The sequence below is a fragment of the Anopheles moucheti genome, chromosome 3 (assembly GCF_943734755.1).
Source record: "Anopheles moucheti chromosome 3, idAnoMoucSN_F20_07, whole genome shotgun sequence".
NCBI classification, from domain to species: domain Eukaryota; kingdom Metazoa; phylum Arthropoda; class Insecta; order Diptera; family Culicidae; genus Anopheles; species Anopheles moucheti.
Window position 1 is genome coordinate 90521615 of NC_069141.1, and position 25098 is coordinate 90546712.

A 25098-nucleotide genomic window follows, 5' to 3' on the forward strand; every position below is an offset into this window, starting at 1 on the left:
TCTCCGCACTCCTACGAGGCTCAGCCACCTCATCAAACACTGACACACTGGGAATCAATCGCTTTCTATGTGGTTCTGTATCGATACTTTTCTTTCAACGGCGCCCTGATGCAAGAAACAATTGCTACACTTTTTGTGAAAAAACACACGCACACACACAAATCTCCAGGAACTGCCATGTTCGTCACAAATGTATCAAATCTTTCACGCAATGCTCTGTCTATCGAAACTAACTAAAAACACCAAACGGGACGCAGATTGAATCAGAAAAAGTCTCTAATATTTACCACAAACGACAGGAGAAAACTATGATTTCGAGCTGTTTCACTTCACTTTCAAAACACACTACAATGACGATGGAAAAGAACCGAATTTACTGTTTCTCAAAGATATTTCTATTGCGAAACAGTGGATCACAGTCTTTGTCTTCCGTTCATTCCATTTTCATCATGCTTTTCACTGACGTTTTCCAGGAATAATATCCCACTGTCAAGAGAAATATCCCCGTTCCGAACAGCTGAAAAATACCCCTAGTTTTGACAGGCAGATTTGGTCTGAAATTAATTCTCTCTTGAACGGAAAATCTACTTCCATTAAAATATTCCATCAAACCCTAACTCAGTCTTCTACTTTACAAATCTACAAAGACTTTAATTTTACCTCAACTATGAGTTTGTAAACTGTCCAGTCTGCATCAAAATATGGCGTTTCAATCATACAACTTGACAATCCAATTCCACATATTTTGCACACTCCGCCAGCTGTGCAGCGTGATAACATTTTGTCAACAAGTTGTTTACCAGATTCGATTGCCACACTTATCGCAGTCTTCGGCTAGAACGTTTTTCAGCTAATAATCCTATCCCTTGGATTGCTTCATTCCGCATTTAAGGTCTTCTAAAAGGCAAATAAAATCGTAAGTAATTCAAGAATTTCGTTCTACAATTTCTAGCTCTAATTCTAGTATCCACAAGCACGATCCTCACACGATCGGATCTTAGCAACAGTACAATGCTACGATTACATAATTTCACGCTTGTGTTCCTTCCGTAGATGAATGTTCTGCAGAAAGTGGTCTCCACCAGCGTAAAAGCCATTCCTCGAAATGGATTTATGCGCCATTCGTCCCATTTCGTGTATCAGCCCGATGCTAAACCACCGGTCGAGGGTCCTACGCAGAAGATGAACATGTTCCAGGCCATCAACCAAGCGATGGATATCGCACTGGAGCAGAACGATTCAGCTCTGGTGTTTGGCGAGGACGTAGCGTTCGGTGGGGTGTTTCGTTGTTCGATGGGACTGCAAAAGAAATATGGCAAGCAGCGGGTCTTCAACACACCTCTCTGTGAGCAGGGCATTGCCGGATTTGCAATCGGAGTAGCAAACACGGGCGCGAAGGCGATCGCTGAGATGCAGTTTGCGGACTACATCTTTCCCGCATTCGATCAGATCATTAACGAGGCGGCCAAGTATCGGTACCGCAGTGGTAACCTATACGATTGCGGCTCGCTCACCTTCCGTGCACCGTGCGGTGCCGTGGGCCATGGTGCGTGCTATCACTCCCAAAGCCCCGAAGCCTACTTTGCCCACACGCCAGGTTTGAAGGTGGTGGTACCGAGGGGACCAAACAAGGCAAAGGGATTGTTGTTGGCGTGTGTGAAGGATAACGACCCCTGCATTGTATTCGAACCGAAAACACTCTATCGTGCCGCGGTCGAGGAAGTTCCAGTCGCTGCGTTTGAATCGCAAATAGGTAAGGCGGATGTTTTGCGCACTGGAACCGACGTCACGCTGGTCGGATGGGGGACGCAGATTCACGTTCTTCAGGAAGTTGCCAACATGGCGAGGAAACAATTAGATGTTAGCTGTGAAGTGATCGATCTAGTCTCGATCCTGCCCTGGGACAAGGAAACGATTTGTAATGTAAGTTAAGCACACTCTACTTGGGTACGGTCCCGGACATTAATCTTTAATTTCATGCAATGTTTCAGTCCGTGAAAAAAACTGGACGCGTTCTAATCGCTCACGAGGCACCCTTGACAAATGGATTCGGTGCAGAGTTGGCCGCCACCATCCAGGAAGAATGTTTCCTTCATCTCGAGTCACCAGTGCTGAGAGTGACCGGTTGGGACACGCCCTTCCCGCATGTATTCGAACCTTTCTACATTCCCGATAAGCACCGATGTCTAGCGGGTATTCGAAAGTTGATCGATTACTGAAAACCAACACAGTGAAGAGAGCGCTTTATTCACATAAATTTCTTCACTTTAAAAAACTCCAAACTCGACTCGATTCCAGATCGTCGTTGGTTTAGAATCAACTGCGCAGCAACGGATGCATTTATATTTGACAAGCCCACGTAGAAAGCTAAGATATACCATTTACCCCCCCTGGTATCCTATGGGCATAATTTCTGTGTTAGCTCTGTTATATTGTACACAACTTCTTGTGCCTTATAAAAGCCTTTCCATTTGCACATTTCATAAATGATAATTGATGTTTTATTCTTAGAAGTCCGAATCTGAGCCGGAGTCGATCGCGTGACCTGGAGGAGAATGGATGACCATTCTGTCATGTCAATACGACCGCTCACCTAAGCGGTTTAAAATTGCTTACACTCCGATAATTGTTCTTTCTGCTTGTATAAAGATGATTATTAGATTATAAGATGCTTAGATAAGATAAACATGACGGTAAACCAAATGCTAGTATTTTTGAAATATATTTTCTCACTATAACTCGAAGAGAAAAGAAAACAATTGGTAGAAAAAGAGAACATAGAATGCAAGTGTGTGTGTGTTGCTTCGGTATTACAATAATAAATAGGCACTTTTGTTAATAGTTACAAATTCTATCCACTCACGTGCTGTGTTGGAGTTAAGAAATTACATTGGTTTTATGTCGCTTCGCTTGCTGTAGTGGCAAACTTCACGATTCTTCACGCCCCTTTTCCCTGCTGCCATCGAATGACTTCGTGAGGAACCTGTTGTTGCTTTCATGTGCCTTAGAGCTTGCCTTGGTTGTTGCATAGCGGATGTCCTCTACTAGACCATCCTCACTATAACATCGGTTGAATTCATCTACAAATAAGCGTTGATTGTTAGGCGCGCACTGTTCTTTGCACACTTTACTACTCTATCATATTTTGTTGTCAATGATTGGTTGTGGTCGGTATACGACAATTGTACGTTAGTGTTCGGGGTTTTTGTGTTTATTATCTCCCCAGGTTGCTTATTAAGAGGGTTCCGACTAAAACGGTTGGTTGGCTGCAAAACCAAAACGGGAACAAACACCAAAGTTTGGGAACACTTAGAACAGTATTAAAATTGGGCTTTGTTATAGTAACACAATCTACGCGGTAAATAGACGCGGCCGATAGTCACAAAACGATTTGTTCACACATTCGATGTTTAACAGGGGTCCTAGCGATTAATCACTATCGTAAGAAGTCTTATGAACTAATTTAAAAAACACGATTGTTACGATCGCACTTGTGAGTGTTTTGAGTGGCTTTTGTTTTTAGCTGTCTTACTTCAAATTATTGCACTACTTACGGAGCGAGAACGGTGACCGCACCGTGGGGCCACGCATAAAACACATATTAAAATCGAAAAAAGCAAAAATCAAAGTTAAACAGTGAAAACTGCTTGATTGATCAGTTAACAAACATAACAAACTCACCTTCAATGCATGCGTATCGCATTTCCCATCTATACTGAATTAACTGTTCATGCTTTTAACTACCGTCTATCCTACGTAAGTAATTAGTTTTTTAGCACAACATTTAAGGACGCCTCTTGCCTATCTGGCGACATTCGACGACTATCTGCAACCCTGAAGGAGTCTGGAGTACTGTGTAACAATCAAGTAGTAGTAATAACAGTTAGAAAGTAGTACTTTTAAAAATCCTTTCGCATCAATCGCTGGCACACAATGATTACCTTCATTTTTTCCGACGGTTTGTGGTTTCTTTTTAATAAATATCTTGGCCTTTGTTTCGTTGTCCATTCTCGGTTATAGTTCCTTTCCAACAAACCACAATTTATAACGTGTATCAGTGTTTCTATTAAAGCTTGTTACGGTAATTGCTTTGCTCTTTACTCCATATAAAACTTCCTCTCAAATAACGTGTTGTAAAATTCTCCCCCAAAATCATATTTGGGCGTTACTGTTTAAAGAACTTGCTTTTCCGGCTTTCTTAACATATTTGGCAACATTGCTTCGATCTTTTACCTAACTGCCTTTTTTTTCTCCCGTTAATGTTTCATCCATATTTTCAGTCGAAATAACTCTCAAACCTTATGCGACTCATCTGTCGCATTGCCTCTGTTCTGTTTTTTTTAAATAACAATTCACGTGCTTACCTTGTATTGTTTTTCTTGCATGCTGGGTACACTTTCGCATGTTCCGGATGCTTTAACACCAAAAATGGGGGAACACAATATGGGTGGGTAAACTTATGTCGCCGCAGGTTTCCATCCACGCGTTGTTTAATATGATGTGTGTTAACAAACGAACGATGGAATTACGCGAACGAACAATCAACATATCATGGAAGACATATTGTCAGCGGGAACGGTTGTAGAATTAAGTAAGGACAACGATCAACGGATAGAAATGAAGGACTAGAGCTAGGCGACAATACGGGGAAACAACCGCTTAGTACTGATACCAGGGCTGTCGACGTACCCAGCGTAGCCGTTGGTTGGTTTGATCCGATCGGATCTTGATGCTGGCACCTTCCGCCGCACGGACCGTTTCTTTCACCTGTCAAAAGAATTGGAAAAAGCATTTAAACACAATTTTTACTCTGTACCGTGATCCAGCAAATCAAACTTACGCTCTGCATGAGATTCTGTGCGTTTCCAACGAGCATCTCGGTTGCTTCACGATCTTCCTCCGATCCCTGTGCACCCAGCATGGTGGCCTTCACGGTGGACAGAATCTTAAGCTGCGTGCCAATGGTCGGAATGCGTTCGCACACCTGCAACAGATTGGTACGGATACGTTTATCCGTGCACTGGCGGGCCAGCTGTTTCGCCAGACGCGTCACATCTTCCGAAGCTTCAGCGATCTGCTTAGCAGTAGCAATCAGCTCCCGTTTGCTTCCCTTCGAATCGGCACGCACCAACTCGGACAGGCGTGCCATCAACACTGCCATACGTTTGGCGGCCGCAATGATCTCGTTGTCTTTCGACGACCACTGACGCACCTCCTGATGTAAACCGTGAGCAGCCATCAGGATGGGTTGGTTCGCGTGCGGCATGCTACCCGCCTGGAACACATCGTCCTCATCGTCCGTTTCCGCTACTGGTGGTGGTGGTCGCATTGGTGGGACATTCTCGCGTGGCAGCGGCGGCCGCGGTGGCGGTACCGCTTCGACTCCCAACTGCAACCGGGAAAGATCTGGCATCTCCGGTACAGTAGGCGCGTGAGTGACTGCGCCACGGACGTTACGTACGCTCTGCAGCAGTGCGCGGTTCGCTTCGCGCCAGTTCGAGGCGGCCACCGGATCAGCAATATTCGTTGAAACGTTCTTTGCTTGCTGTACCATCGGCGAGATGGAAGCCTGAAGTTGATCCGAGGCCCCATTCAATCGACCAATATATTCCGGATCCTCGGAATTGTCCGCTTCCTGTTTCGCCACGAGCAGTACACGATTGGCAAGACGTGCCTCACTCGAGGTATTGTCAACCATTTTCTGTGGCTGACGTGTACGAATCGCATCATCGCATAGAAACGAATGTTTCTGCATCTGCTTCTCGGATGCCTCGATGAAATCGGCCGGATCTGTGGCCTGGTCGCACAGCGTACGCATGCGCAGGATCGTGTCAGCGTATTGTTGCTTCAGGTTATTCAAGTGTTCCTCCGCTGCTTTGCTCGTCGGATAGTTCATACGAATTCGTCCGGCCGATACGAGCTGTGGCGTCAAGCTGTCGATTTGATTGGCCGATGCAAGCAATCCCTCCGCCAGCTTCTTGTTACCACCGGATCCGCCAGCTGCAACCATTCGACTCGTCTTTGAGGCACGGTTGCTGAACGCCTGCAGTCTGTTAGACTTCTGGTTGAAGTTTTGCTCTCGACCGGGTGTTCCTTCCGGCTGCGCAACCGCCTCCATGAACTGTTTAAGCGGTGTCGAAATATCGATAAAGTCCTCTACGACCCGGTTCACCACCGCGTCCTGAATCTGTTTCTTCAACCCGTGTAACTTTTCGTTCAGCCGACGGGCCAGCTCCTGCGCTTGAGGCGTATGTCCCAGCCCGTTTGCGCACATCTGCGAAAAATCATGCGCTAGCTGCTCCACCTCATCACACAGCTGTGCCATCTCCGCTTTCTGGTGACCACCCAATCCGTCCGCCACGCGACGACCTTCGTCCACGATTAGGGCGATCGCTCGCACACCCAGCCCTCGGTCATCGCGCGTTGGATTTTGCAACCAACGGCAGGCCTGCTCCAGTCGACCCTGCACCGTATGTGCCGTCTGCTGCAGTCCAGCTTTATCCACACCCATGATCGCGTTTAGCACCGACTGCTCCAAGCTGCCGAGCTTATCGCGAATGTCCCGTGCGATGTTGTCCGCGTGCGGTGTCGTTCCCTTGCCTTCCTGACGCAAATCACACAGCGTGTTAGTCATCGCCGTTATGTCACCGGCTAGCTTGCGCAGAATGTGCGAATCCTGCGGCAAACAACGATCCGCCACCTTCAGACCGTTTTCCACGATCTGACGTAGAGCCTTTTCCCCGACTCCACCGCGTAGTGCGTACGGATTGCGCAACCATTCGTTGGCCGCTTCTAGCTTGTTGTTGATCGCGTTGTGGATCTTCTTCAGCACGGTCAGGTTGTCCAGCTCGCTCTGATCCTCATCGTACGTGGTAAGCTGCAGCACGCGGATAATTTCCTGCAGTTCCTCGCTCATGCGAGACGCAAGATAATTCCTGTTCTCAGCCGCCTCTTCCGATCCCTTGCCACTCTGTTCCGCGATCAGAATGTACACCTTCATGCTGCAGATCAAAATCGGCGCCAGGATCTTCAACTGTTCCAAACAGCGCACCAAAATCTCGCTGTGTACTTGATGCGTTAGCTCTTTCTCGCGTGCACCCACCTGATGTGTAACCTTGCTCAGACACGGCGAAAGATCCTTCAGGAATTGCACCAGATCCTCCATCGAATCAATCACCTCCGATACGGCCAAGTAGTCGAGAACACGCTTACACTCACGCACGATCTTACGCACCTCGGATTCATCGAAGCAGAGCAACAGCGAGGATGTACCCTGGAGAATACCCCGGGAACCTTCAATCAATTTCTTTCTCGCCGGGCCGGAAAATGGATCGGAACGGAGCATGAGCGATGCTTCTTCCAGGAGTTGTGCGGCTGTTTCGACACGGGTCAGGGACGATGGCATATCCTGCTTCAGTATGTCGTCGTCGGAGTTCTGTATAGTTTCTCGTCCGACTCGAACAAGGTTCGTCACCGCCAGTGATACAGCTTGCACTGGTTTGCCGAGATCTGGCATTGCGTTGCCATCTTCCGCTTCTTCGTGCAGTATGACCAACCGTGAGACCTACGGCAAACATGATATCGTGTTATTTTGCGGCAACTAATCGAAAGCACGCACTCTTTATCTATGTTATCTGGTTGGGACTTGTTAAGTAACCGTGCCACCGTTGTGGAATATTGTTGATACTTTTGCATTAACGTTTTGCTTTCTCACGGTATGATCTTACTGTCCATCATCGTTTTTTAGACACGTTTCTTATTTACAGCTCTTGCACGAATTACACAACTTTGTACATGATACAATTTTTTATTCCTTCACCTTCCCAGAAACTAGGTGACCTTTCAATATCACATGGCAAGATGCAAAAAAAAACTACACGAAAGTCTGCCTATGCCACTCTGCTTTAATCAAAAGGAAGATAGAACGATAGTACACCTCATTGCCCGAGACAGCTGGGCAACGGCCAACCATGGGCGACCATTAGTCGCCGTCGTTTCCCAAAAAGAATAACCCATAAACCTTCCACGCCTTCGCTTCGCCATGCGCCTGTGCCTGAAGGATATTCGCTTTTATCGCTGACATGGTGCCAAATTATTCTTCTCTGTATCACGCCGATCTAACCGATCAATATACGCCCTCATTCTGATTAGATTTTTATGTGTTTTTCGCTATTTGGCACACCTCGATTAATTCAGAGCACCCTGAACGTCACACTCTTCGAGCGACGCAAGTCATCAATTTAATATCCATTAATCACACGATGTGTTGTGCTGCACACTCAATAGAGTCTGCTTGAATTGAATACAGTGCAGCTTTAAATTTCTCAAGTGCTTCAAAGTAAACGGTTAATGTTGCACATGCTTTAACTTCAACAGTGAAATCCTCCATCTTTGCTAATCTTATTCACGAGCACATCGTGCTGGTAGTCAGGTGGACCCCACCCTTAACACGGGAGTAAACGTTACACTGCATATGCAAGAGACTGACTTTGTCTCATTAATGGGCAATAAAAAGAAACATCATTAAACCGGAAAACCGCATCCAACGAAACTGGCATGCATTCGTAACGCAGTGGCGATCGCCATCGTTTCTTCTGTCTTGCGGTTTCCACCCCACAAATTCTGCCTTCTCCTCGCACCCACCCCGCTTGGCTTGTGGTTCCTTTTCCTTAAAACGTTCTCGTTTGGTTCGCGTATACGCGCGCCAGCGTATCGGACCATCGACCTGGCGAGCAACCCCAGAGCGGTCGCTTTTTCGAGTGAATCATACGTTATTTTTGGCAAAACAGAAGGGAACAACCAACGCGGCACCAACGACAACACCGTTTGGCTTGGTTCGGCTAACTCGCGTGAAATTGGACACTCCCTTGTAGTCCCGTTTGCGGAAAGTGGAATGAGGAAGGGACACTCTCGTTCAAAACAACCGGCACATGGTGTGACGGTAACGGGAAAACTTTGATACTCACATTGCTTTGACCGTCATCAAATATCCACCATCTCGGATGAACTGACTCACGTACTGTTTTGGCGTCCGATCGAAACAATCGGGGCAATGCAATGTTTTCAACGCCATCCAAATCGCCTGCCCATCATCAACGTGATCGTCATCACATTAGACATTTGCAGGCCCAGCGGCACGTATAATTCGCTGTCTGTGCTAAAATTAAATTCCTTCACATAATGTTCTCCACCCTCAGCATAATGCGATGCATGAGCAATGTGTGTGTGAGTGTGTGTTCTGGCGTCACTTGGATACACCCACAAGTCACACACCAGCCAGAAACTGAATCAATTGCTCCATCACTCATCACGGATGTCGAATCGGATTCAATGACACCGTCTTCCGGCTTAGTTTGGTTTGGTGGAAGTTTGTTGGTAAATAAAAATAACGTCCAAAAGCACGGAACATATAGCTTCAACGAACGACTTCGTGCCCCAACCAGTTCATCGGGTTTTACGACTCAACGTACCTGTTGGGCCACTGGCTCCAAGATGCTCTCGATGGTTTTTGTATGAAACACAGGCATTTTTGCAGCTACCGTTGCTCTGCGGTTGATGTGGGGAGATGATGCAATTGCAGGTTAGTTCTTTCGAGAGCAACACGTCTGTGTACGTGTCTTCGTGCGATCGTTACTCGATCGGGCGCCGTTGAGAGTCCGTGTATTTTTTTATACGCCCGCGTATTTATGAGTTTTCGTCTCCAATCGAAATCATTCAACCGGAACAATCGAGGTACAATCTGGAATGGAGCAAAATGAAGAATATTGAGTTAGCGATAATCGAATGAACACACGGCGCCATTACGTCCAGCGTTTGGGAGGAACTGGGACAAGTTCGCAACGAAATGTTTTAGGAAGATTTCCTTCCGAAGGCCACAGATTGTGCACCATCTGCTCTCTCACGAACGAACAACGATCGGATGTGGTTGGGTGATATACTTCCGATTGATCTTTTCGATACGCTCTGGTTCGCTTTTCACGCCCGTTTTGAACGCCGCGTCTTCCCACACATTACCGGCAACCCTAAACCAAAAAACGGCAAACAGGAAAAGCGTTTCGACAGGTCCGAAAATGGATAGACACGCGACGGGCACTGCTACCACGCCTACAACCCAACGCAAGAAACATAAAGTAGCATATGGTGTGCGAAGATAGATGGTGACGAAATAATTTTTTTAAACTGAGGTTCTTTTGTCAGACTAAAGATCAGATCAGACTGAGGAGACCAGGGATACATCATGTTGTTGGTCATACAGTAGATGAATATTGTAAATATTTAGGAGATGCATTTAATGAGAACAAGTACTGGGACAACAGTTTAAGAAATTGAAATCATTTCAACTATCGCTCCTCCACTCTGGGTATAGTAATTTCTTAGGGCGAACTTAATTCCGCTGGTAAAACAAAGTTATGGAATAAATAAACGCCTGCATTATCCACGTCCAACCAAGGGCTGGTTGGCCCTGATGTACTCCTGTGTGTCGACCCTTGAGACGACATCCTCACATCCACAACCACCATTACTCCGCCACTACCACCCAACATCGGAAACGAAAATAAAGCACCCTCAATGCATCTCCATTGCCTAAGGCCAAGAAAAGGTGTCGCCCGGATGGGTAGACTCACATATCCGAGAAATGCGAGGAACGACACCAAAAACAAAAGCATAAAACAAAGGGGGTAGCCTACATTGAGCAACAATAACCAACTAAGAGACATTCAAGCGTCCAATCACACAACAACCTCACGAGAAGGGCATGCACTTGACATTGAATATACCGGGGGGAGGCCATCAGTTTCTCTTTCGCGGCTCTCCGTGCCTTAGTCGCGACGTCAGCAGTTCCTTTTTTGAACTCAAAGCACATGACGCGTCACAGACCACCCTTCCCAATTTGATGTTACCCCATAGCGTGTAGCGATTTTTTTTTCTCCGCGTCCGTCTTCCGTTTCGGGACAGTGCTCAGACTAGATATTCTTAATAAATGCGTCACCTTCCAGTGCCCAGTCCGGTGACGACATGTTCGACATACGAGTTCCAAAGTTTACAATCCAAACGACCATTAATGAACCAACGGCATGAAACCATCGACAGCGCCAATACGTCACCAAAACGCAATGAAAATGAGTCGCCAGTTCAAGGAACCAGCAGCAGCTGGTGGACTTGCTGGCGGTGGCCAATCATCTGACGTAATTGTCGTAGAGCAGTGGTGCGGACCATGTGGTGTCACGATCAGTTCACCCGTAGTTGGGGAGCTGTGATTGAGGTGCGAAACGTTACCAACATACAAATATTGTTGACATTTACGCCATCAATTAAAAAGCGTCCTAATCTATTTGTTATTAATTTCGTTGTTGCTTTGGGCAATCCCTGCCTACACACGTACGAAGCACAACGCGAACGATCGCGTCAAGTGGTTGGATGCTGAGATAAATGTCTCTCGCATCTCGCGTTACCGAACTATCCTGCTACGTAACACACTTTTGTCCTCGCATTCGTTCGGTAGGATGATGTGGGCGCAACAGTGCGTTCGCCATCCGAATTCATTGTCACGAGTAATGCCCCCTTAGGAACGTTTTGTTGATGGTCGGATTTACAGTGGACTGGTCCGAGTGGGTTGCGATCACCCAGGCGCAGGTGACCGACCACCACTTCTGAGGGACATTCGCTGACGGGAAACCACAGCCTTGGATGTTAGTGTTTATTAATAGAGAAAGAAGTAGAAGCAAACCGGGTACTGGGTGAATATGAGACCGTGGACCAGTCAAGGGAAACAAACAAACACACACACACACACACACAGACACCTTTCACAAGTGGGCGGTATGCGATTTGCTGGAGGTTCGGTAGAAAGAACCATGAGAACCGCCCAATGTGTAGTGGTAGTTCCAACGATGGGTGGCCACAAGCATAAATACACTGCAACAATATTGTTTATGTGACGCGTACCATACCGTACCGTGTGCCGAGAGTCTATTTATTCCCCGTTTTGCTTCGGTTATATTTTTGAAGGTTGCTGCTTATTTTTGAAACTGGCCAGCTATCGGTGTTTTTCCCGCTAGCTCAAGGAATTTCCCCTCGCATAGAGACCAATCAGCTTAGGAAGATCATGTAACGTACGAACATATACAAAAGAAACATGCTCCAAAGAAGAATGTTTTTCCATCTTCTTCTTCATAAATTCCTCTTTCACTGTCTACGCATCTCCCCCGAGGGAGCTAGTTATCGCCTTTGGTTAAATTTTGTACATATTCGAGGTCCGAAGTGTGTTACGAGCGGACACGTAACGAAATGTGGAGGAAAAAAATCAATACATCTCCATGCCTCCCTTTAAAGAAACACTGCCAAACGCTCGAAAAGGAAACCCGTTCATTCTAATTAGATCCAGTACTGGGCAAACCGGGCGAAAGCGTCGGTTATTATTAGAAGACGCCAGGCCTGCCTACTCTGCTTCCCCCGGGGGCCGAGGGACCTGTGGGGGAGTTAGAAGTGGAGAATAAATTACTACCAGCGGGGCCAACACTTGGTAGGCAGAATCGTGAATCATTTTGAGCTTGCCATCGGAAATAACGAGTTCGCATGTATACGCGCGGAGGATGGAAATTCTACCGGGAGATAAGGATTTTCTTGGGAGTTGTTTCACAATTGCCAACTATTTTCCGATTTAAGACAACAAAATATAGTGTTATGTGAATCTGATAGAATGTTTGCATCGAATGAATGGCTCTGAATCTCTGTTCTAACGATTCATGACAACCCGATACTCGAAATTCCATTGTTTCCGAAGATTCATGTGTTTCTTTAGTCAATCGCTGATCGTTGATAAATGTTCGGAAATTTATGTCAAGAGTTTTAACTACCCATAAATATCATAAAAATTTTGAAACTAAAACATTTTTCTGTCCCAGAATAGAATGGAAAGTACTAAGCCCACGAAACCTTTACAGGCACATTGCTTGGACGAGATATTGCGTTCTTACGAATGAATCAACGCTTTCATCAGCGTCTTCGATGGTTAGCTTCTTTATCAGTAAATAAACAAACAAGTAAGGCAAAGGTGTGTTTCCGGGCTTATCACTTTGCGATAACTTCAGGGCCTGGGGATTGTGGACATCTAAAATGCACCATATTTTACGATTTCTTTTCCATTTCCATGCACAAACTCACACGTTACCGAACAAGTAGCGTATCGTTGTTTTGTTCCGTTTCGCTGTGAGATCATGTCCTTTTTTTAACACCACACACCACAAGCCGCTCGACCGGGATAAACAATTGTGCTCAATTACTGGTCCATACACATTCTGGTAAACACATTCGGTCATCGATAATTGTGTCCCTTCATTTCGGGAATGCACATAATCTTGGCTTTCTTTGGCATTCCTTTTACTTTCCGCACACACACACCCACACACACACACACAGGCTATTGCTTTCATCTGGACAAGCTGGATCGATGGTGCAGTCGTTGCACTTTAAGGCGATTCTGGTTTCACCACACGAAGATCGCGACGATTTATCTCACCATGAGATGGTTTTGCCCACTGTTCACGAACATATCTTCTTTTTCTTTTGATAAAACTAAAACAAAGGGCAAACCTAGTTAAAACAACTGGTTGTGAAATGCTTACACCGTGTTTAGCGCCTCCGCGATCCAAAGAACGGTAAAAAAAACTTTAATACACCGGAGCACCACGCACTGAACGCCTCACCTGCACGGCGGAATCTACAGAAGTGAGACTGGGACGCGAAAGTTTGCTTTGGTTCGGCTCGCGCGATTGCGATGAGATGAGATCATTCATTTTGGCGAGAGAACCTTACGCGTATGCAGGATGTGTGCGTGTGTGTGTTTTTCTTTGTTATTAAGATTCTCTTCTTCTCGGTCACTTGTAGCGCGCGATCAACGTGCATTCTGAGATTTTATGTCTTCTTTCATCGGAACGCGTTTTCTCATTTTCTCCCATTCTCTTTTCATGGAATCTGTTGCAAACATGCTGATATAACACAAATTAGATTTGATATCACCATTAATGTAAATTATTCTCATCACACATACACCTGGCATTAAAATTGTACATTGATAATTACTTTTCTCCATTAAAACTTGCTAGTAAAAACAGGTTCTATAAAAAGAAATAATTTTCTTGTTATTGTACAATGAAGAGATATGTTTCGATGGAAAACGCAATAACATCCTCGCAGGTACGGAGCTTCCGATGCAAACAAATCTCACAAGCTGCTATTTTCTACACCTCGCACATGAGAACAGATTTCACTGAACGCAAACAACATCAGCAGAATCTCAGACGAACCGAGATGAATTATTTCCTTTTAAGGACGCAGTACGGAAAGAATATTATTGATTCGGCGTCTTTGCTTGATGGTAAATGCACGGTTCAAAGGCAATTCGACAAATTAAACTTAATATTAGATTCGATGAGCAATAAAATACCTGTGAGGGAGGTGCTTTTCACACTTTCTTATAGGGTTTGCGCGAGATGTTTGTTCTGAGCCCTTTCAACAACCACCAGTAACCACCGCACGCACGAATGTTCTGTATCTGACAAAGTCTTCTTGTTATTTCACTTCACGCAAGACGGACAGCAGGCGATGGTCTCGAACAGAATGATTTGACAGGTCGGTTCTGTAAAAAATAATACGAATTGTAGCTCGAGGAAGGGCTACAACGAAACCTTTACAATGTTACAGCGAACAAATAATTTATGCACTTTTGTTTAAAATAAAACGTGATCCAGAAAGGGGCGTATATTGGACAATATTAAAATTAGCCGCCGTGATGTCATGTGGCACAAACGTTGCCGCCCGCAGATCGTAAACAAACGCTCCAAATGTCAAATTTTGTTTTCAAATCAAACAACAATTGATCGTGCGCGTTTCATTTCCCGTAGATGCTGCAACAGATTTCTAATTTCTTCCCAACTCGTGAATGAAAAGTTATGTTTTCCCAGTCCTTGCAATTAGGCGATAATACATTTGATGCACTAGAAAGACAACATGCGAAAGCACATACGCCTCCAACCAACCAACGAACAACAAGATCACAACGGAAGCAGCAGAGCAGCACCGAGGAAGTGATCGAGGAATCACCAACAAACACAAAATGTCCTGCCGAATTGTCGCGACAGCGAAGTGTTCGGGAAAGGTTGCAGATTATATCGACACAAACCAGAGGACGCAAACCAAAAAATCGTACCGGTAGTAGATCTGATGGGCAACATTCAAGCGCTAGCAATCTTAAGGGTGGCAAAGATGCAAAGTGCTCTTCGATTCGTAGCAAGGATAATTTTTCAGAGTTGTTCAATAGTGACGTTCAGTTCAATATCGATCAATCTACTCGCAGAAATGCTTTAAAACGAACACAAGATTGTCGGCAACATTCAGAGAAATCCAACCATGGACCCTCTCCGGGAAAGCAAATATCCATTCGGCAAAGCGATGAATTTGAAGCCCTCTTTCAAAATAGTGCCTTTTCAATGGACGCTGTTCGTAGCCAATCAATATTGATGCCGTCCCATCCAAACGCTCCTAAAGAGGGCAGTTTTAATACTCTTTTCGAAGCGAGCGATTTTACCCTTGATAAAGCTGAAGAAATTGCGGCACATGCGGACAGCCAGCATAAACAGGTAACCATGGCTGAGAGTGAACTAGAGATCTTTAGCGAAACATTGTTTGATCGTGCCATCTCGAGCGAACCCGGTATGGACGAGCTGTTTGAGACTAGCAGTCTCATAGAATCTCTCCGAGTCGATTCAGCGGACGATACGATCGCGGACGTGGCCATCGACATAGAAAATGTTACCTTTTCTCAACCATTAACAACGGCTAGTATTGCTTTAGGCCAGGGAGAATTCGACGAGAACCATCATCAGTCACGCCATGCAGAAATGGTTAATTTTATCGAGTCAGAATTGGTAAACTCGCTTCGTAACACCAAAGAATCTTCCCTTTTAGATACAGTTGCCAACGGGCACGACGAAAGTAGTATATTTTCCACAAGTGTAATAAACCTGCCAAAAGGGCCAAGAACCCAAACTGAGTCAGAAAAGAGACCACTTGTTGGCAGTATGAGCTTCGATGAAACGAAAGACTTACGTTTGCTCGTCAATTGGGGTCTGCCGAGTTCGATTACAGACGAGTATGCAAGGAAGGGTATCGTCGAGCTGTTCCCCTGGCAGGTGGAATGTCTATCTCGCAAGGAGGTAATCTTTTTTCAATTCTGAATTTTACACCTTTCGTTTTAACATTTTAAATCCCATTGCAGGTGGTTCTGGAAGGCAAAAATCTCATCTACAGCGCACCAACTTCTGCTGGTAAAACACTTATGAGTGAGTTTCTGCTTGCCAAAACGATTACTGAACGAAAATTAAAAGCATTGTTCATTCTTCCGTTCGTGGCCGTTGCACGGGAGAAGATGCTTTATCTGAAGGACCTCCTCGAACCAGGTGGGTTGCGCGTTGAAGGGTTTTATGGCGGTTATCACCCACCCGGTGGTTTCGAGTCGGTCGATCTTGCCGTCTGCACGATCGAGAAGGCTAACTCAATTGTGAACCGGCTGCTGGAGCAGAACGCCCTCACCACGCTGGGACTTGTTGTGGTCGATGAAGTGCATCTCATTTCGGACCCTTCGCGTGGCTACATTTTGGAACTGCTGCTCACGAAAATTCGTTACGTTGCGTCTCGCTGTGAGCATCGGATACAGATCGTCTGTATGTCCGCCACACTGCCCAACATTGATTTACTTGCCCGGTGGCTAAAGGCGGACCTTTACCGCACCGACTTTCGGCCTATTGCGCTGGTAGAGATGATTAAGATAGGCAATCGGGTTTACAGTGCGAAAGGTGAAACAATTCGAGTTCTAAACGGTTCGGTGCTCGGATACACTATACCGAAGGATACGGACCACGTGGTGTTGCTTTGTCTCGAGACGATTCTTGAAAGTTGCGCGGTGATCGTATTCTGCCCATCCAAGGACTGGTGCGAACAATTGGCCATCTCGCTTGCCAGTACGCTACACACGCTTCGCAAAGATAATCATCCGCACGATGAACTGCGGAATGAATTACGCAAACAGTTGGACGGTGTGAGGCAGGACGAGGTACTGCTGCAGCTTCGTAACTCCCCAGCCGGATTGGACAGTGTGTTGGAAAAAACCGTACGTTATGGTGTCGCTTTTCATCATGCCGGTCTAACGACGGACGAGCGGGACATTATTGAGGGATCGTTTCGAGCTGGTGCGTTGCGCATTATCGTGGCCACTAGTACCTTAAGCAGTGGAGTGAATTTACCTGCTAGACGTGTTATCATCCGTACACCCAAGTTCGGTGGCCGACCGATGAGTTCGTTGACGTATAAACAGATGATTGGACGGGCTGGCCGAACCGGACGGGATACGCTCGGAGAGTCCATACTTATATGCAGCCCGGCAGAGGAAAAGATCGGATGGGAGCTTAGTGGAACCGAGCTACCACCGGTGCGATCGTGCTTAGACAGTGAGAACTATGTAAGTAAACGTTGTAAGCATTGTGTCTTGAGAAGGTGATTAGATTATGAGTCGCTAAGAATATATGAGGATTCATGAATATTCGTGGACAATAATGAATCGTTAATGTTATGGATCGTAATTTTATAACAATAAATGCATTTGTTTCTTGTAGGCTCATTTGAAGCGAGCGATACTGGAAATCATCGCCTCTGGCAGCGCCACTACATCTCAGGAACTGGAAACGTTTGTCAACGCAACGCTGTACAGCTGTGAACGGGAGCATCGTTTCACAGTGAACGATCAGCTTTACCAAACGAAATGGTTAAAACCAAAACGAACACTAGTCGGTGACGAGATGGATCCTCACGAGGGTAGTGAGGAAATGGATCCAATTGTCTCGTGCATATCTTTTTTGCTTGAATATGAGTTCATTCGCCTTTTGCAACAGGATCACGTGGAGGATGGCAATACGTCCATCATTACCAAGCGAACCGTCCTCAACGCTACCAGGCTTGGTCATGCCTGCTTAGCGGCGTCGCTACCACCGAAGGATGGATTTCTTCTGTTTAGTGAGCTGCAACGTGCTCGGCAGTGTTTCGTGCTGGAGTCGGAGCTGCATGCAATCTACCTAGTGACACCGTACTCGGTTGCCTACCAGTGGCAGCAGATCGATTGGATGGACTTTCTCGATCTATGGGAAAAGCTACCCAGTGCTTCAAAGCGCGTCGGTGAGTTGGTCGGTGTAAAGGAATCATTCATGGTGCGTGCAATGCGTGGTGCCGCCAATCTGGACTATCGTAGTTTGCAGATACACAAACGCTTTTACACAGCACTGGCATTGCTCGAGCTGGTGCACGAAGTGCCGCTGGGCAATGTTGCACATAAGTTTAAATGCTGCCGAGGGTTGTTGCAAAGCCTGCAGCAAGTATCGGCCACGTTCGCCGGCATTGTGACTGCGTTCTGTGCGTCGTTAAACTGGACTCTTCTACAGCTGCTGGTTGCGCAATTCCGCGAGCGTTTGTTCTTCGGTGTGGCGCACGAGCTACTCGATCTCATGCGCATACCTTCGCTGAATGGACAACGTGCGCGATTGCTGTACGACGGTGGAATTACCGGGCTGGTGCAGTTAGCAAATGCGGAACGACTCACGGTCGAAACCATTCTGCACAATCGTACCAGCTTCGAGGCTGAACGCGTACGCGAAAACGAAAACGAATACGAGGCGGAACGCAGGAAGCGTCTGCGTAATCTTTACCTCACTGGACGATCGGGCGTAACTGTGGAGGAGGCAGCGCGATTGCTCATACAGGAAGCGCGTAACTATTTGCAGTTAGAGCATGGTCTCGCAAATCCATGCTGGTCACAGACGATCGAAACTGGTGCGGTGAAAAAGAATGAAGGCGATGGAGATGAGCAGCAAATAGAACAGGAACTTAAAGGCGAAGAAGAGCATAATCGTTCGAGTACGGCGAAAGCTGACGAACAAACATCTAGCCTGCTCTTGTCGCATGGTGAATCATCGAATTCAACACACTTTCACAACTCCCTGCTGATGAGGAACGATCGTGCGGGTAAGAAGAGTGCGGTCATGCATAATGATAGCACCAAACGACTAACAATCATCGAAGTCTGCAAGGAACTTGCCGCGTATGAACAGTTTTGCCAGCTTGTTGCCAAGCAAAGCTCTTTAACGATCGCATTCGGCGTTGCGCAGGAAGAGTCTCCTTCCGGTACCAGCATTGGAGGACATCTACAGAAGATCGAACGTATATCTAAGGCTCGCAAACGATTGTTTGCATACCCGTTTGATGATAACCTTTACCTCGCTGGGATGGCAATGGCAATGCAGGATACGTCGTCTATTGTATATTACATCGATTTTCAGAACGACACGATCATAGATAGGAACGAAAAGGTTCGCTTTTTACGCACCCTGTTCAGTAGGGAAGCAGTAACGATTACGCTGCTTGACGCCAAGGATCAGTTGAAGATCGTCTACCGGGCAGGATTAATTCCTGCTGCGGAAGGCGATGAGCTGATGGCCGCTACGATACAGGATCCAAGGATAGCTTGCTGGTTGCTTCAAACAGACACAGAAACTCTCACATTAGATGCAATGATCGAACGACACTGTCCCACACTGAAGGAGGCCGAATTGATGTGGACAGGACAGCGTTGGGTAACGCCCAAGTGGACCGGCCATGGTTTGAACCACCACAGTCCGATCGATGCCAAACAGCGGTGAGTGTAATTATCTAGCTTTAGCATTTTAAATTTGTTTTTATCATTTCGTTTTCCACAACAGATGCGCCGTTGAGTGTCTGCTAATTAGCCAATTGATGCCGTGTATAGGTAAGCGACTTGCTGTTAGCGGAGATTCGCTTCTGGTCTGTTTTACGTCACGGGAAATGCCTGTCCAGCTGGCATTGGCACGTGCCGAAGTGATCGGATTTCCTGTCGATCGTGATCGTCTGGGAGTATTGATCACACGCCTTAAAGCATGTCGCGATCGCATCGCGGACGAAGCGCGAAAACTCAATGGTAACCGTCGACTTGACTTCGGTTCATCGCGTGCCGTTGCTAAAGCGTTGCAACTAGCCAGTGGCAATCAAAAGCGTTGCCGCACGGTGCGACAGGTACTGGAGCGGCTGGAAAGTCCACTAGCCGCGCTCGTGATTGCACATCGTAAAATAGAAAGTAACCTCACCAGGACTATCGAACCATTGTACCGGGTCATACGTCCCGGTTGTGGACGGGTGCATGGACGTAGCTTCTGTTTCACTTCAACTGGTCGCATTACTATGCACGAACCCAATCTGCAGACGGTGGTGAAGGACTTTACTGTACCGGCCGGTCTTGGATACGAAACGGATGGTGAGCGTATGTTCAGCTGTCGCAGCACGTTCGTGTGTACCGATCCCGAAAGGACGGTATTGCTTTCTGCTGACTTTTGTCAGCTCGAATTGTGCATTCTAACGCACCTGTCTCAGGACCGGCAATTACTGACGGCACTGGGTGCTAACGATGGAAGCGAATGTAAGGACGTGTTCCGAGCGTTAGCGGCTCGCTGGAACCAGATCGAAAGGGAATCGGACGTAAGCGAAGAGCTGCGAAACCGCACAAAGGCAATTGTTTACGGCGTTATTTACGGTATGGGTATACGCACACTGGCAGCCGAATTGCAACTCGATGAGGATGCGGCACGAACCGTAATGGAACAATTTCACGCCACCTACCCAGAGATACGTCGCTACATCGAGCGTGTCGTACGGTTAACCCGACAGCTTGGATACATCGAAACGCTAACCGGGCGGCGACGCCATTTGCCGGCCATTTCCAGCGAGAATGCCCGTGAACGTGCTGAAGCAGAGCGTCAGGCGGTCTGCACCACAATCCAGGGTTCGGCAGCCGATATTCTAAAGAACGCTATCGTGCGCATGAGACGTAATTTGGGTAAATATCGGAACGTACTAGAGTTGGGCGAGATTCGGTTAGTGTTGCACATGCATGATGAACTGATCTATGAGGTTCCACGCAAACAGCTACCTAAGGTGGCTAAGATACTCAAATCCAGTATGGAGAACTGTGCCAAACTGAGCGTGCCGCTAAGGGTAAAATTAAAAACCGGCCCCACTTGGGGTACGATGCAAGAATTGTCGTTGGGACGATAGCCGAAGGGCAGAGTGCATTTCATATTAGCGCTTACAAAGTATTGCCAAGATGACTCACACCAAACCAGCCAGACTAAGGCCATGCTCAAAAGTATTGAAACGATTCCATAACTTACAATGTACGCTTGCCTTATTGCGCGGCTTGCTTGCGTTATTATATAAACTACAACTACCACTACTGCTACTCACAAGAATGTATCAATCGTGATATGGACTGCCAACACCATGGGCTTCGAGATGCTTGTTTATAAAGATTCTTATTGATAGCTGAATTGTTTCTGGCTGAAACCGAAATCGAAGTCTTGGTTCGTTCCCTATAAAAAGCAAGTGAAAGAGATGTGACTGCATAATACGTTCTCCAGCAAGCGATCAGTACGCAAGTGTGTTACTTTTACTGTCTACTCTCAGAGAAGCGAAACGCAATCGATACTCCAAAAATGGACAAACAAGAGGCAACTGGTGAAGCAATTAAGGCGAACATCCAGCAACTTCCGCCGGATCACACTAAAGAACAGCGTGAAAAGGCCGTTCATGATGCGATTCAAAGCGTCAAAAAGTAAAATGGCTTATTGTGACCAATAAATCAATTCCCACGTGAAATGTACTGCTAAACAGAAGTCCATTGTTAAACACTGGTTTCTTATTCTTGTACATGCATTTACCTGGAAAGAAATACGAAAAAATGGTGTTATTTTCGCTGATGACTATTTGTTTTCGGTGGTTCTGGAAGGGTAACAAAAAGCCTTCCAGAGGTAACTTAAAAACATAGTGATTCTTTGGCAAGGGGAACGTATTATACCGAAAAGGGCGAATATTTCACATTTCTGAATAGAAAGTCGATCGTTTTTATAGGAATATGTCTGATATATCGATTTGTCATAACAAGCATTTCCTTCTGTAGATTGAACATTTGTGGAACGATGCATCTCTTTCTTAGTTGGATTTATTAAATAATCAACTGTAAACTGGGAATGGTTTGTTCAGATTCTGCATTAAATTTTGAAGCAAGAATCATACTATTGCTCTCACTTTCCCTGTTTTGCAGCCCATTCCGTCCAGGATCCCTTATAGTTACGAGCGCTTAAAAAAGTAAAAAAGAAGATTGATTATTTGTATTAATTTCGGTTAAACAAAGTGTACTAGAACCAAACTAAGCGGTAATACTAATAATGAATTCTGAAGCAGCAAGATCTACGTGCGGCTTATGGATAGATGCGATCGTGTTACAAAATAAACTCGTTTTAACACTTCATAGTGCTACATACTTGGTAAATCCGAGACTAGAAGCAAGATCCGTTGCTTTTTGCGCTCGTCCACCCATCTTGCAGTGAAATATCACTTCCGTGCTTGAACTGGGCTTATCACGTCCAAACTTCGTCTTGAACGCTTCGTCCGCGAGATTTAGACCTTCCTCAAGCTGAGACACTGTAAATACATTGAAATGGGGAACGAGATGGACAATGATGGATAAATGTCTAGGTTGTATCATGGAGTGGAAGCGAATTTTGAATATTTCGTTGAACTGTACAGCTAAATTCTTATTCGATCGCATCATTCCATCCCCCACAAAGCAAAAAAAGATGAGAAATTTGTTGTGCCCCCAATGGTCCATATGATCCACCTGTTCCATACTAGATGAATTGGGTTAGTTGCCTTCGAGTATACAAATATTAGTACAATGTAGAGCCCAAAATGGAACATAAACAATGTTGGGCTTACTTTCGATAACCAAGTTCCGCAATCGCTTCGAGTGCCATCTGGCTTCGTCGACCCGTACGACAGGATAGAATAAGATAATGATCCACACCCGGCTTGGGCACACCGTACTCTTGTGCAAACGCATCTCCACTAGTTTCGGGTCCGAAAGCTTGCTTTACCTTATCCACTGGTGTGCAACCAGCAACGGTAGAACATTTGCATTAGTTTATGATAAAAATAGACTATTTTCGCTATTTTTAATAGCCACACGTGCGGTACATTTAGCCGAAAAATGTAGTGTTACATTCCATTTCAGACTGTGGAGAATACTTACGGGGAATGTTAATACTAGTGGGAATTTTGCCCGTCTCGGCCAGCTCGTCTGGATTGCGCACATCGATCAGCAGCTTCTCCGGGTGGTTGGGCAAATCCAACACCTCTTCGTACGTAGCGATCGACATGGTGGTTATACTACAGCAAGCACAGATGTTACCCGTCACGAATTCGTTGCTGTCCGCTATCAACTGAAACGAAGTAAAGCTAAATTTGATCCAGACGTGTAGCGTTTTTTCATGTGAGAAAGTCTTATCGGCACTGTCAGATAAGAGTTATATATTCGTGTTGCTGATAAACCAAAACGTTCTGCTACGATATGATACATTTTGGGACTCTTAATGAACTACACGCTTGATCTCATAGTACACAAAGGGCAATTCAAATGATTTTATTACAAGGAAGATGTTCTTCAGTAAACTTTAACTAACTGCGCGCGCAGTTAACAGTGGTATCGAATAAAACCCCCAAAAATTAGCCAGTTCCAAGCTTCACCCCGGGGTCGTTACCAAATGTGAGACCAAATGAGACCGGTTAAACTGGCAAGTCATGTTTAGCTGCGTATTCCAACCAAGAACCGACGTAATTCTTCACACTATGCGATAAAAAAATCAACAAATAAAATACGTTAGCGTTGTAGATTCTAAAACCAATTTTTAAAAACTGTGCACAATATCGTACTTTTTGTACCCAAGTTGGTCCGCTTCTTGTGCTGCTTGTCCCGCACGTACTCCAGAGCGACAGCTGAAGATGATCGGATCACTAGCGGCTGGTTTCTTGCGTCCATACTTCTTTTCGAATTCTTCCGGACTGAGACCCAGCTCAGTTCGTACAGTTTTCACTGAGAAAACAATAAAAGGCCATTAAAAATCCAGTGATCGAAATCGTGTTGGCGTATTTCGGCTATATTGCACGTGATGCTTACGCGGAATGTTGATGCTGGTTGGTATTTGCCCAGTGGCGGCCAATTCCGATGGTTCGCGCACATCAATCAGTAGCTTTTCGGGATGGTTCGGTAGATCATCAATGTCTGCAGTTGTGGCTACAAGTTGCGGTTCGATACAGCCCGGTGCATATCGATTCCCACCGCAATCGTTTGGGCTTGCTGTCACCATCACGGTACACAGTGAAAATAGCAAAACAATGTTCCCCATGAGCGACATGCTTTCATGGACAAGTTTACAATCGAAATGACATGCTGATTGGACGCTCAAATAGTCTGCCAAATTGCGTGCCAGTCTAAAGCGTCCAGACAGTGACGCAGGGCAAAAACCGGTTCTATCCGACAGTAAACACTAGCGGAATCAGCAACCCACGAAACTGAAGAAAGTAAACGCGCCTATTCATTATGTCTACCATTCGTTTAAAATGGCAATATCATTCAACAATATGATCTAAAGCTTCTTTTACTGATGATTGACGTACGAAAGGACTGATAATCAGCATGCAGTTCTTATCATATCCGTTTGTTTACCTCCCTGCATAACACTCTTACCGGTAGTGGCGAACGATCGGAAGTTAGCATTAATCGAACGGAGAAACACATCTCGTTGTGTTGCATCTATACCTCCCGCTGAGTTATCGATCAAGTGGCACGTGCGAGCTATCGAAACCGTGGGGCAATAGTCTATGCATGAATAACGTCGGATGTGGAAGACCGCGCGCCGCACTGCAGCTGTTCTCGATAACATGTTTATGCTTTTCTTTTTGAAATGAATATAGGTGATTTAAATCGTTACCACAACTTGACTGAATATTTAACCAATCTGTGGCCGTGTGAATCTGTCACACAAACAGCATACTTACGTAATCGTAGCTCTATTAATTGTAGGCGATTAGGCAGACGCGTTCGGTACACTTGTTGCTAGTTTGATTTGATTTTCTTGTACGCGCTGCGGC

The 25098-nt window shown here is 45.8% G+C and overlaps 4 protein-coding genes across 7 annotated transcripts; 2 read left to right on the top strand and 2 right to left on the bottom strand.

Annotated features, from left to right (window-relative positions):
* The first annotated feature begins 797 nt into the window (after window positions 1–797).
* On the top strand, window positions 798–2711 carry LOC128300910 (2-oxoisovalerate dehydrogenase subunit beta, mitochondrial). Its single transcript, XM_053037159.1, has 3 exons — window positions 798–916; window positions 1054–1923; window positions 1992–2711. Exons 2-3 carry the CDS (start codon window positions 1054–1056, stop codon window positions 2217–2219), a joined length of 1098 nt encoding a protein of 365 aa, XP_052893119.1. The 5' UTR covers window positions 798–916; the 3' UTR covers window positions 2220–2711.
* On the bottom strand, window positions 2704–14530 carry LOC128300909 (vinculin). 2 transcript variants are annotated; one of them, XM_053037157.1, is made up of 5 exons: window positions 14447–14530; window positions 9471–9739; window positions 4841–7564; window positions 4690–4767; window positions 2704–3080 (listed from the first exon to the last, which is right to left on the bottom strand). In XM_053037157.1, exons 2-5 carry the CDS (start codon window positions 9525–9527, stop codon window positions 3045–3047), a joined length of 2895 nt encoding a protein of 964 aa, XP_052893117.1. In that variant the 5' UTR covers window positions 9528–9739; window positions 14447–14530; the 3' UTR covers window positions 2704–3044. The 2 variants fall into 2 exon arrangements, with proteins under 2 accessions (XP_052893117.1, XP_052893118.1); XM_053037158.1 differs by having other exon boundaries at window positions 2704–4767.
* A 421-nt stretch (window positions 14531–14951) lies between these two features.
* Window positions 14952–21179, top strand: LOC128303552 (DNA polymerase theta). The gene is made up of 4 exons (XM_053040537.1): window positions 14952–16214; window positions 16277–17515; window positions 17670–19738; window positions 19803–21179. The coding sequence occupies exons 1-4, from the start codon at window positions 14952–14954 to the stop codon at window positions 21166–21168; spliced, it is 5937 nt and encodes a 1978-aa protein (XP_052896497.1). The 3' UTR covers window positions 21169–21179.
* A 931-nt stretch (window positions 21180–22110) lies between these two features.
* On the bottom strand, window positions 22111–24891 carry LOC128301919 (rhodanese domain-containing protein CG4456). Of its 3 annotated transcripts, none has more exons than XM_053038594.1 (4): window positions 24695–24891; window positions 23201–23390; window positions 22434–22593; window positions 22111–22248 (listed from the first exon to the last, which is right to left on the bottom strand). In XM_053038594.1, the coding sequence occupies exons 1-4, from the start codon at window positions 24758–24760 to the stop codon at window positions 22194–22196; spliced, it is 471 nt and encodes a 156-aa protein (XP_052894554.1). In that variant the 5' UTR covers window positions 24761–24891; the 3' UTR covers window positions 22111–22193. The 3 variants fall into 3 exon arrangements, with proteins under 3 accessions (XP_052894554.1, XP_052894553.1, XP_052894555.1); XM_053038593.1 differs by lacking the exon at window positions 22434–22593 and adding an exon at window positions 22888–23053; XM_053038595.1 differs by lacking the exon at window positions 22111–22248 and adding an exon at window positions 22888–23053 and having other exon boundaries at window positions 22440–22593.
* Between the last annotated feature and the right edge of the window lie 207 nt (window positions 24892–25098).

Bases quoted from the DNA above. Each gene is read 5' to 3' on its own strand.
- LOC128300910 (XM_053037159.1), top strand. From the start codon at position 1,054: ATGAATGTTCTGCAGAAAGTGGTCTCCACCAGCGTAAAAGCCATTCCT. The intron at 1,924-1,991 runs GTAAGTTAAGCA...GCAATGTTTCAG, and splicing joins ACAAGGAAACGATTTGTAAT to TCCGTGAAAAAAACTGGACG.
- LOC128300909 (XM_053037157.1), bottom strand. From the start codon at position 9,527: ATGCCTGTGTTTCATACAAAAACCATCGAGAGCATCTTGGAGCCAGTG. The intron at 7,565-9,470 runs GTACGTTGAGTC...TGTTTGCCGTAG, and splicing joins TGGAGCCAGTGGCCCAACAG to GTCTCACGGTTGGTCATACT. The intron at 3,081-4,689 runs GTACGTCGACAG...GCTTATTTGTAG, and splicing joins CCAACCAACGGCTACGCTGG to ATGAATTCAACCGATGTTAT.
- LOC128303552 (XM_053040537.1), top strand. From the start codon at position 14,952: ATGTTTTCCCAGTCCTTGCAATTAGGCGATAATACATTTGATGCACTA. The intron at 17,516-17,669 runs GTAAGTAAACGT...TGTTTCTTGTAG, and splicing joins GCTTAGACAGTGAGAACTAT to GCTCATTTGAAGCGAGCGAT. The intron at 19,739-19,802 runs GTGAGTGTAATT...TTTCCACAACAG, and splicing joins CCGATCGATGCCAAACAGCG to ATGCGCCGTTGAGTGTCTGC.
- LOC128301919 (XM_053038593.1), bottom strand. From the start codon at position 24,760: ATGCAACACAACGAGATGTGTTTCTCCGTTCGATTAATGCTAACTTCC. The intron at 23,391-24,694 runs GTAAGAGTGTTA...ACTTCGTTTCAG, and splicing joins CCGATCGTTCGCCACTACCG to TTGATAGCGGACAGCAACGA. The intron at 23,054-23,200 runs GTAAGTATTCTC...GTTGCACACCAG, and splicing joins CACTAGTATTAACATTCCCC to TGGATAAGGTAAAGCAAGCT.